The sequence below is a fragment of the Cupressus sempervirens genome, chromosome 3 (genome assembly GCF_028749045.1).
Source record: "Cupressus sempervirens isolate cs-2001-9-10 chromosome 3, ASM2874904v1, whole genome shotgun sequence".
In the NCBI taxonomy this organism is placed as follows: Eukaryota; Viridiplantae; Streptophyta; class Pinopsida; order Cupressales; family Cupressaceae; genus Cupressus; species Cupressus sempervirens.
The window spans coordinates 1,015,086,735-1,015,099,427 of record NC_143120.1 but is presented as its reverse complement, the minus strand read 5'-3'; the positions used below and the strand labels follow the sequence as shown (position 1 = coordinate 1,015,099,427).

The 12,693-nt window shown below is 31.0% G+C and overlaps 1 protein-coding gene across 1 annotated transcript; it reads left to right on the top strand.

Moving 5' to 3' along the window:
- The first annotated feature begins 2,520 nt into the window (after window positions 1-2,520).
- LOC149570208 (glucan endo-1,3-beta-glucosidase-like) lies at window positions 2,521-4,010 on the top strand. Its single transcript, XM_089822842.1, has 2 exons — window positions 2,521-2,643; window positions 2,807-4,010. The coding sequence occupies exons 1-2, from the start codon at window positions 2,565-2,567 to the stop codon at window positions 3,757-3,759; spliced, it is 1,032 nt and encodes a 343-aa protein (XP_089678968.1). The 5' UTR covers window positions 2,521-2,564; the 3' UTR covers window positions 3,760-4,010.
- The last annotated feature ends 8,683 nt before the right edge of the window (window positions 4,011-12,693 follow it).

The following is a 12,693-nucleotide window of genomic DNA, read 5'->3' as shown; positions in this document are numbered from 1 at the left end:
TCTGATCACTTTGTGGCTAAACAAAAGTTCATAAGATGTGAGTCAGATCCATGTGTCTACTTCAAGAAACTTCTTAACGACGAGTTCATCATTCTCCTTCTTTATGTTGATGACATGTTAGGTGTCAGCACAAGTAAGAAAATAGTTCATTAATTAAAAGAGAAATTGGCAAGAAAGTTTGCCATGAAAGATTTAGGGGCATCCAAGAAGATTATTAGCATGATGATCACAATGGATAGGATAAATAGGAAAATCACTTTGTCACAAGAAAAAAAAAATTGATAAAGTTGTTGAGAGGTTTGGCATGGCTAATGCAAAAGTTACTCCTATTCCACTTGTTGGTCATTTCTATTTAAGTTTTAAATTTTGTCCAAAATCAGAAGAAGAAAAGGAATTAATGGAGAAAATCGCTTATAAATCTAGTGTTGGTAGCATTATGCATGCCACTCACCTTGACATTGCTCATGCAGTGGGAGTTGTGAGCAAGTTCGTGAGCGATCTTGAAAAATCTAATTGGGAAGCCGTCAAATGGATATTCAAGATATCTAAAGGAAATTTCAGATTATGTGTCATGTTTTGGAGGAAATAAAGTTCAGGTGCAAGGTTTTAGTAATTTAGATTTTGCCGGAGACTTAGATAAACGATAGTCTACCACTAGTTATACCTTCTTGTTTGTTGGAGCTGCTATTAGTTGGGCTTCAAGGTTGCAACATTGCTTTACTCTTTCTTCAATTGAGGCTGAGTATTTGGATCTTTCTGAAGGTGCAAGGCAAATGATTTGGCTTCAACGATTGCCTGGTGACTTGAAAGTTCAGCAAAGAAAATATAATTTTTTTTGTGATAGCCACACTGTTATCTTCATGGTTCACAATCATTCATCATAGTGTTGCTCAAAGCACATTGATGCACATGCTCTCTTTGTTCGTCATGCAGTTGAAGAAGGCAACCTGAAAGTTGTGAAGATTGACACTAAGATCAATCTAGTAGATATATTCACAAAGGTTGTCAGCAAATAGAAGTTTGAATGTGCACGGACTTCTCTTGGGCTTGTGAAGAAAAGGTAAAGTCGCGATTAAGCAAGGTATTGGTGATCAGTTGTAGCATTGGTTGTCCTTCAGGTGTGTGTTTGTTAAGTATATCAAGGCCAACAAACATAATAAAGTCTTTCCCTCCAATTGTGACTTCAATTTGAAGATTCTTCATATGTAATTGGAGTATTTTTATATGCTACTCATACATCATTTGTAACTTGAAATTTTACACATTAATACAATACTTTGCTCAGTTTGGACGTAGCCAAAATTATAGTGAACTAGGATAAGTCTGGTGTAATTTTTTTCTCTCTTGTTTAATTAGTTTATTGATCTGTTGTTTTTCTTTTTCATCATCAATCCTTTCATGGATATGTATGCTGAAATGGGCATAGATCATTTACACCATCCCTCAAGTTTCCTTCAAATGAGCTGTCTGAAATATGTATACAATTTTACTCATAATTTATATTCATTGATTATATCTTTTGCTCCTCTGTTTACTTAAGGCTGCATTTATCACTGTATAGTGAAGAGGTTTAAAGTATTTTTAACTTGGTTAGAGAAAGAGCTTAGAGTGGCGTCTTTAGGAACAATAAAAGTGACTTGATAAATTTTCTTTGATTATTTTATGTATAATTGTATTTAATCTTAAGCTGAAAATAATGGGAATCTAAAGCCTGCTCACCTTGTTTTTTATAAACAGATTTTGTTGCAACGAAAGACACTTGCAGCAGAATGCCCCTTAGACCAAAAACAGACAAATAACATACAATACTTTTGTAAATATATCGTACATTACCATCTATGTTTCCAACGATGCCGGCTAAAAAAACAGCAAGGACATTTTCACAGCCAAATAAAATTACAACTGACTACCATTTTTACTCTGTAAAACACTGGTACACTTCAGCGTACCCATTGCACCCACCCAAAGGTGCGATCGCTAGTTTTAATTTACCTGAAATGAATTCAGTATTTGAGAATTGATTATTCAATAAGTTAAATAAACTGAAAGGCCAATCAAAATGAAATCGGAGTCTACAGCACGAGGAGGATAAGCATGAAAGCAAGGATAAGGTCGTCCAGGTTTCGAAGACTAGAGCTGAGATACTATTGACACGTGGACAAGGAGGAACGAGAAATGGTCATCTTCATTACGAGCAGCACCCCAGTCGTCCAATCTTTGCTGACCTTGTTTGCGTATTGTAGAATTCTGAATCCACGCGTTCGAAAAGTTTTGCCCATTTTGAAATTTGATAAAAGAATTTGTCAATCCTTTCGACTAGTCAATGCTTACCATAATTTCACACAATTGGCGGTCATCTAACGGCGAAGACTCATGACTTGAAAGACTTGCCGTGAAGACTATTGACTTGAAAGACCTGAGGAATATCAATTGCTCTTTCCGCGAAGGCTATTGACTTCACATATTGGGTGGAAATTAAATTTTGCTCTCTATAAATCCAGATCGTCGTGTATAAACATTACATATAACAGAGCGTGGAGAATTCGCAAGTATTGCAAATAAGAATGACATCCCTCCGAGGGAATAGCAAGTGCTATGCTTTGGCTCTTCTATTTATCATTTCATTTACCATTACCCACGCAGGTCAGAATATTTTAATTGCCATTTTACTTTTCAGATGATCTTATAATATCCTGCAAAAGTATTTTTATGTACAGCAGACGATTGGATTCACCTTATATTTCTTCTCTATAACTGAACGATATTCCCACTTGTACTAAATCCTTTCCTTTTTTGTACTGAGCAGATGGCGAGAAGATAGGAGTGTGCTACGGAATGCGGTCAAACAGTCTGCCTTCGAAAAGTGACACGGTGAATCTGGTGAAGGCGAAAAAGATAGGAAAGATGAGAATATACGAAGCGAATCGGGATGCATTGCAGGCACTGAAAGGTTCGGGACTGGAAGTGATTGTGGGTGTTGGCAACGACGAGCTTAAGAAAATTGCAGGCGATCAGGCTGCAGCAAACGGATGGATCAACGACAACATTCGCCCATTTTATCCTTCCGTCAACATCAAATACATTGCCGTCGGAAACGAGGTCTACAGAAATCCGAACCTGGTACAGTATCTCCTGCCCGCGATGAACAACATCCAGAACGCAGTGCGTAGTGCTAATCTGCAGAAAAACATCAAGGTCTCCACACCACATGCGGCGTCCGTGCTGTCAAACTCATATCCTCCTTCTCAGGGAACTTTTGGCCGCCCTGATATGAGTGGCATACTGAAGTTTCTGTCAGATAACGGCTCCCCTTTCATGGCCCAAGTTTATCCTTACTTCAGCTACATTGGCAACAGAAATTCAATACCTCTAGACTATGCGCTGTTCAGATTGATAAATCCCATCGTGAACGACGGCGGCCGAATGTATAGCAACCTCTTCGACGCTATGGTGGACTCTTTCATAGCTGCCATGGAAAAGATGGGATACTCGAATATTCCAATTGTGATAACGGAAAGTGGGTGGCCATCTGCAGGAAGTGATGTGGCAACAGTGGAAAATGCGCGGACATACAACAACAATCTGATAAGGCATGCTCTGTCCACCGCTGGGACACCAAAAAGGCCTGGAACGACGATTGAGACATATGTTTTTGCGCTCTTCAATGAGAATCAAAAGCAGGGTTCTGAGGAGGAACGCCATTTCGGTCTGTTTGAAACTAATTCTAGTCCTGTATACCAAGTCAACTTCTCACCTTGATCGGGAACCAATATATGTTTTACGTTTAAGGTCTTGTGCCTATGTATAAAGTGGGAATTACACCCCACGCTCTACAGCTTAAGTTGGGATAAGTCGCCATTCTCATTAGTGAGATCAAATAAATCTTTCAATGAATGTTATATTAACACCGTATTTATTGGTTGCAGTTGGTTATCCGTCGTTGTACCAGTTCCACTAAATTTAGTTATTGTATAAGTTAAAACGAAATAATATATTGTTGTTGCGGAAAACATGTCTTATTTATCAATTCATAAGGGGCTTTTTAATTAATGGTTCATTAGACAACACTTGGTGAAGGTTTTGCATATGGACTTCCAAGCAAAGTGAGTTTAATCATGGAGGAAACTCTATAACTAAGTGTGCTCAAGCTGGAGTATTATTGGGATAAGTGTTCCATTTATTCTAATAAGAGATGAATTCATGTGAATCACTCCCCATGAATTGTGGCTGTATGAGTTTGCTAAAAAATGACATGATTGAATCCTGATAAAGCCATCAAAACAAAACAATATGTTTGAATTAACCAATTTCAATAAATGCAATATTGGAAGAAATTTTTTTGACTTGATTGAGGTAGGTGTATAGTATAAGAACATTGATCAACTATTACTATTTGATAAAAGGGATAAAGAAAATAATTATTTTTTAGATTTTTGTACAATTCGATTGAATAAATGAGTATTATGAAATTAATTTTATTGTATAATCTATTTTACTTTTTCTTTTTCTTCATGAGAGTGTCGTGATATAATAATAGTGATTTAACAAACTTAATAAGCTCTTGTGCTATATTTAATTTGTGTCAATGGCTTCCTATCACCAAATCCTAGAGATAGAGGAAGAGAGAAAAATAGAAAATAAATAGCCAAATCCCCATAAATCATCCCCAAGAGGGCACTAGAAAGAAGAGAACCTTGTTAGTAGAAGTAATATGTGAGGAATATCAATGGAACAAATAAATTCCCATCAACATCTTCCTTTCCCCTACCTTTGAAACCTTTATACCACTATTTCTCATGGCTATCCACATTTCAAACATTAACTTCATTAGAACGGTTACTAATTCTAGTTGTTTATATTTTATTCTAGATATATAATTCAAGCTATTTAAATTTAAAAAATAGAAATAAATAAAACCTATTATAGAATTTAATCATCACATTTCTTATACCTCTATAATATCTACTAATTCTATAATCTATGATCATTTTTTGCTACTACTTAAAATATGTATAGTCCATTTGTGCTTTATATTTTTAGTTATGTAAATATAGTTTCACATGTCATAGGTTTTTCATTTAAATTTCTTGATGCAAGAGCATCCTTTAGTGAGCGGCAATATTGCATCACCTAGAAATATTTCATTTTTAGTTATCTATTTCACTATTTATTCGGACAATTTCTAATTGTTTTAGTTTTTATTAATTGAGTCCCCTCATTTTCTTATGAAATATTTATGGAGTGATCTAGGTGTTGTGGACTTCCTATGTCTAGGTTTTCATCATGATTTTGGGTAAAAGTACAAAGTCATGTCACTTTTCAGGCTGACTTATCAAAATGACTGAATTTGAGTATTTCTATCTAAATTTTTTTTTTTTTAAAACATATGATCTAAATAAATTCATTCTAGCTAAGTTATATATGGTCTCACACTTTTCTAATTGGAAATGTCTATTAAATGCATGTTTTATACTAGTTTGTATCTAATTACTAAATAAATAAAATTATTTTAGAAAAGTGGCATTTCAATAACTCTTACTATTTTATATGATTATTTTTAATAACTCTTAATGTTATGTTTATAATAACTCCTAATAGCTATATATGTTATCTATAACATAGTCTAAGATCAAAGGGAAATAATTTTATTTCAATATAGTTTTTTTTGTGGGAACTAGACCCCTAGTTTTTAGTGTTTTTAGTAGCTAAAAAAATTATTAATAAAAATTAGGAAAATATATCAATTCTTATTGCAAATAATATTCAAAAAATATAATCATAAAATTCATCCATTTCTACACATTTCATTAGTTTACTTCATTTTTAAATTCAAAATAATAATACCAATTTTATGTCATTGAAGATGAACTTTTGTTAGCCTTTTTCTTTACAAAGGGTGACACAGGTTTGTGCTTTTACCCTTTATGTTTCCATATGAAGATATTGTACTACTAGTATGGTCCTATTTTTGGATTTTTTATTCTAAGAGTCACATTAGCAAGATTTAGTTTTGAATGGGGATTTATAATGCTTGATCCTTCACAACACATTTTTCTATGTTGTGGCATATTTCATTAGCTGACTTCCATGTTTATAATGCATAATATATTCATATGAGTGAAATTCTTATAATTTGGATCCTGACCTAGATGTTCTTAATATGTTTTCTTTATCCTCAAGTTTATTAATGAAATAGGCTAACTTGTGGTTGTCGATATTATATATAATTAGGGTAGGGATTCTATTTTCAGCAATGACAATTGGCTAGGAAGGATAACATGAGATATATGGAAAAGGGGATAGATTTCTAAAGCTTGTATGAAGCCTTTAGAAGGTTATCTTTTTTTATAATGTCTTATAATTTAAGGGATGATCAAATGTGATCCTTGTAGATATTACTATTAATAATGCTGATGTAATGAAATTGCATTTAGATGATAACTTGATGATAACTAATAATCAGTAATGTAATAAATGCCAAGAAGGCTTAATATAAACGGTACAAAGAAATATCTAGAATAGATTAAAAAAACATCTACTTAAAATATATAAATGGTACAAAAAAAATCTAGAATAGATTAAAAAAACCTCTACCAAAAATATAGTTGATTTTAGTAACTCTATATCATAGTCTTCCCTTACTTCTTTGATTTAATGTCTTAAAACACTCTACATGTAAATATTCACTTGCTTAGTGATCATTACATATACTCACTTGATAAAAATTTCCAAAGAATATATTGTACTTATATACAAGATAAATCTTTTGAGATGAAAAATGGTTAAGCATTAAAAAAGGATATTAAATTTTAGAATATATGTTGGCCAACATGCAGATAACAAAATGATATAAGATCCCATGCTATAAGTATCCATATCAAAACAAATAATGGACTCAACTAGATAAGAGGGTACAACATATAGCACAAACACATGTAGCTAAGAGATAAATATTAAATATATAAACAAAAAATAAATCAAGAAGTGTGATTAACTCCAAAAAAGATAGGCGTACTATGAGCACATTACTCATAGCCCAATGATAGATGTAGAATTATTGTAAAAAAAAATTAAACCATCTAAAATATGTAGTCGCACTTTCCAAAGAACAACTTTACCTTCCAAATAAACATAAACCACCATATATTGTGGTGACATTGATACACCATATCATAAGCAATGTATATTTCCAATAGTTTATGTCACGGGCCATTACAACTCGTTTGTGGACCAATCCAAAATTGATTATAACTATAACACTTAATAATACAAAATTTAGATTACAAAATAACATTGCAACGGAGATGATGGCATAAATATATCCTTGTAATCATCAAAAAAACCTTCAAACTTGATTTAGAGAGTGGAAACATTTTTCAAAAGAATTAAAAACTTCTATTTTTAATAGTCGCAAAACTATTATTTGCAACTATGTAACACTACCACTAAAATATAGACATACAAACCATACATTTATCTAGAGATAAGGATATGACACTAATTCAATGCCTCTTTCTTATGATACACATATTTACCAAAAATTATCTTTGGATATTACCTCTGACCCACAATACTTCTAGCACCACCATATTGCAACTACAGATATATTTCCATTCTTTTCACATAAGGAGTATTATCATAGGTAAGTTATAAAAAAAAATTATAGGAAATGAAAGGGTGTAAAAGCCTATTTTGTTTTAATAATAAATCATTTAATTGAAGTCAATTTATATATTGTTCCATATTCATTTTACAAATATGATTTTGTGTTTATTAGGTGATTACTACTCTATTATTTTTAATAGCTTTCTATGATACCCACTTGTTGAAACATCTCTTCATCATACTATCACAAAGCAATTTATATGAACAAGCTTAAGTTGAATATTTATGAACTTCAAATCAATAAATTAGACTAGATTAGAGCACTTCAAAATACAACATAATTATATAGTCCTTAAAGTATCAATACACAAAACTTATAGTCCTTAAAGTATCAATACACAAAACTTGTATCTATTCCACATCATCAACAAATTATAATAATGCACACTGATAAATCCAATAGAACATATTTGACACCTTGACTACACTACTTAACACCATCTTCAACACATTTTAATGGCCTCAAATTAGATTAATCTATGTCACACTATCATTCATAGGCAAAAATCTCAGGCATTATCTCATACCAAATGGAGTTTAATAATAATTCTAAATTGATGTTTTCAATGATGACCAAGACAAATTTATATAAGTTGAAATATTGTTGATTATTGCATAGCTAAGAAGGACTTAATATTTTATAATGAATGGTAGCTTAATGGATAGTAACTTATTTTAACTTATGTAATACTATAGCATTATCTAACAATATTTAGATGGTAAATTATTCTAGTGTTCCTTAAAACTTATTTTTCCCTAATCAAAAGCAAGTTTTAGATTCATAAGTGGTATTTCCTTTTTTAACCCCAATTTTGTATAGAAGTTAACATTTACAAGGTGTTGATATCTTTCCATTTTTTAAGTTGGCATTATTTATTTGGGGTAGTTTTCATTATGGCTTAACATTTGAACTTAGTCACATTGGTTGTAAGTTTGTTTCATTTTGTAAGTTTCACATGCAAAAATCTTAGAGAGAATTTATTATTTATCTATTTATTTTAGGTATAAGTCAATATTTAGAAACATTTACAACGTGTTGATATCTTTACATTTTTTATGTTGGCATTATTTATTTGGGGTAGTGTTCCTTATGCCTTAACATTTGAACTTAGTCACATTGTTGGTAAGTTTGTTTCATTTTGTAAGTTTCACATGCAAAAATCTTAGTGGGAATTTATTATTTATTTATTTTAGGTATAAGTCAATATTTAGAATAGTGTGAGAGAACTCTCCATTGTGATCAAAAAATTGTTTCTTTCTAATCATTTATCATTGTTACTATCCATTTCATTTATTTTATCATTATCATTGTAATTGTCCATGTCATTTATTGAATTATTAATGGAATCATCATGAGCTATTGATTATATATCCATTTTTCTATTCATTTAGTCAATGAAATGATATACTAGTGTTCAAATAATTTAGAGCTAATTATCCATTTTTAAATACTTTTTTTCCATCTCATTAATTAACTTCATCTTCACTCATATGTTTTTGATAAGGTAAACAGGTTTTAAGGGGTCCTGAAACCCATAAGTTTAACAACAAGAAAGGCTGAAAATAAGCGAAAAAATGCCAAGCCAAAACATAAGCCTTACGGCTGAAAATAAGCCCAAAGGCCCAGCCCGAAACAACTGCCCACTAAAAAGGCCAGAGAACCAACCAGAAAAACAGAGACCAGACAAAAAGCCAAAGCCAGGAGAAACAAAAACCAAAGGACAGAGACCCAACCTAGCAGACTACTTCTCCATCTCGAGCATGGTCTGGGCAGCTTCGACGCACTCTTGTTGCTCTTCTGCCTTATGATCCTGGGCGTTCGTCAAATCCTGCTCCATAGTGTTGTCCTTGGCTTTATCCACATCCAGCCTATCTTTGTCTCTATTCTGTTTATCATCTTCCTCCATCTGGTTCCTGTCTTTGAGATTTTCCAAGAGAGAGAGGATGTTGTCGTTGATCAAAGCGAGGAGGGAGATCATTTGACTTGCCAGGTTGTGATTGTAGTTCTCAATATTTTTTACTCTCCTCTCCATCAGAGTCTCCCAGCTGTTCCGGTCGCCTTGGCTTTATGTTTTTTTCAGAAACATTTCATATTTTTTTAAACTATTAATTTCTCATTTGTTCAATAATTGAGTTGAGAATTTCTATTAGTTTATTTATATTAAAATTTATAATTTTCTATTTATTTGTTAAGTTGACTCAACAAAATATTAGGATAGCTCAAAGTGTCCATTCTTATCCTAATCTTCTATTTATTTTTCCCTTAAAACTTGATAATCTGTCACATTTTATCTAACTAGTTCTATCAAATTATTACATAAATTGAATAGAAGTGCATCCACATTAATAAAAAGATAAAAGCATTTATCATTTATTATTCATGACTAATAATGGCCAACAAGAATTTTATTTTATTTTTGTTTGTTCTTTGAAATTTTGTGTTTATTGTTTTTAAATTCGATTGCACAAAGCATTCTATAATAGCAACAAGGGCTCTACAGAGCTCGAGTCCTTGCCTTGTGCAAGGGAAGAGGATAAGTGTAGGAAAAAATATGTGCAAGAAAAAAATAAGAAGCATTGAAATAGAAATTTTTTGGGCATTCCTTGTGTAAGGAAACAAAAGTAAGAATCATTGAAAGATAATATGTAAATTTTTATTTAAATAGTTATACATCTAGATATGAAAAAATGAGCCTTTAGACATATTATCCTAAATTTAAAAATTGACCTTCATTAGTGAGGCTTTGATAGATCTGATTAATGAAATATAGATATAAGAAAACAAAACAGAATCCTAAAATGCATATATGCATAACTTACCTATAAGTTAAAAATTAGTATATCTTAAATATTTATATTAACAAATATTAGTTTTTCAATGACATATAGATATAAGAAAACAAATCAAAATCATAAAATGCATATATGATTTAAATTACATATAAGTTAAACATTAGTATGACATAACCCATTAGTCTTGTTAATCAAAGTAAAATTCACTTCACAATTCAATACAAATAAGAATGTAAAACTAGATATGCAATGATTTTTTTTATGAAAAAAAAGAGAGCAAAAATTGGTTGTTTGATAATTTTATTTAATTTTAACTTTCTAAAATTATGGGAAAAAATGTTTTAGAGCTATTCTATCCATTTTCACATTGTGAGAAAAAGTTCTGAGCACTGTTGCAAATAAAGTTATATGCAGATAGTGGCTCCAAATGTCTACAATATTTTTGTTAGATTTGAAGAAACGTGTCTCACTAAAATGCCATGTTATTATCCTAGGCTACAATTTCTTTAATTTTGCATGACTATAAGCACATGAAAGTTGTATAAATAGAAAAAATATGTGAAATATTTGTCAAAATTTAGGTGCGTTGAGCTTTTATATAATATTCTCTTCTACTGGATCCTCTTTTTTATATTTATCATTAATGAGTTTAGATCATATTCATTTTTTCTATGATTTTTTGTCTTCATTTCTTCAAAAAATTTAGTTTTGGAGATTTCTAATCTAACTTACAATGGAAGTAATATTTTTGATGCTTCCAATCACAAGCATTTATGAATGCCACTCAACATTTAATGCCCTAATAACAATAGAAGCTTGAGTTTTACATCTTTAAAGGTCTAAAAAATCAAATGAGCATGGAATACCTAAGCATCTGAATGCCGGTAAAGCCAAATATTAAATACCTCTCCATGCCCCACTTAAAATTCATTGTCCAAAGGCAGAGCATATACAAAATGAATCTGAAATTAAAAGATACAAACACAAAGAAAATATAAAAACATAAGAGAAGGCATGATAATGCTAGAGCAAACAAAATCAAATATAAATTAAACACTAAACTTCTTAGTGACCTCATACTCTAATAAACTGAATGGTTCTTTTTTCAATTATAAAATTAAAAAACTAAGGGCTTTGTCAAATGATAATAAAGAATAAAAATAACTTACCATTTTAAAGCAGGCATAGGGAATAAAAAAATAACTTAGCATTTTGAAGTAGTCACAGTGAAAAAATAAAGTGTTTTAAAGCAATAACATAGGGAAAAAATAAGAATGTTTTGAAATGGTCATAGATTTTAAAAAAAAGCTCTTTAAATTGGTAATACAGAAAAAAAAATGTATCAAATGACTGCAATGAAATTTATTTAGTCATTATTTGCAACCAACTCAAGTAGACTTAATTAAAAATTGTAACAATTTGTAACTGAATCACCCTCACATTATTGTTATCTTTGTCTACAATACCATTTGTTCTCATACCACATTCATTACAAGGTTCTCTTTGATTTTTTTTTTCTAAATTTAAAAAATCCTATGCCAAGAGGAGATTTTTAGGATACAATATCTTTATTTTATTTTATAGGTAATTGGTTGAAGCCTAGATTATTTATCATTCATTTTTATTATTATTGTTAGATTAATTATTATTATGTGTTAATCTCGAGTAGATTTGAACCCAAGACCTCCCCAATGAGAGGCTCACAATTTACCAACGTGTTGTAGGCTCTTGCCTCACAATATCTAAATATTACACTAAAACCAAAATCATATGAGAAAACCAAAATCATATCAAAAACCATTTAAACCAATCAAACATTACCTACACCAATGGATGAGTGTTTTATCATTTTTAGTAGGAAAAGTCTTAGAATCAGGAATGAAAAATTCTTTCAATGTAGAAAGTAGTTTTTATTTACAAGAATTAATGAATCCTCAATACCACCACCAAATTGAGCCTGAAAAATGCATGTAGGAGCATAAAAAATGGCCAAAATAATAATAAAATGAATCAACATAAAATAGTGGGGAGCACACAAGAGAAGAACTAATAATTGATGCTAATTGAGAAAATTATGGAAAAGGGTTACCATTATAAGGAAAATAGATTAGTCATATTTTCTTTTTCTAGATCTTGTTGGGCATTGCACCAATAAATAAACTCATAGGATTAATTTTCAATCTATAGATAAAACTGAAATTAGGTAGCACGAAAATTAAAAACAAGAAAAAATAA

Coding starts and splice junctions, on each gene's coding strand:
- LOC149570208 (XM_089822842.1), top strand. CDS start 2,565: ATGACATCCCTCCGAGGGAATAGCAAGTGCTATGCTTTGGCTCTTCTA. Junction 2,644..2,806: donor ATTTACCATTACCCACGCAG/GTCAGAATATTT, acceptor TGTACTGAGCAG/ATGGCGAGAAGATAGGAGTG.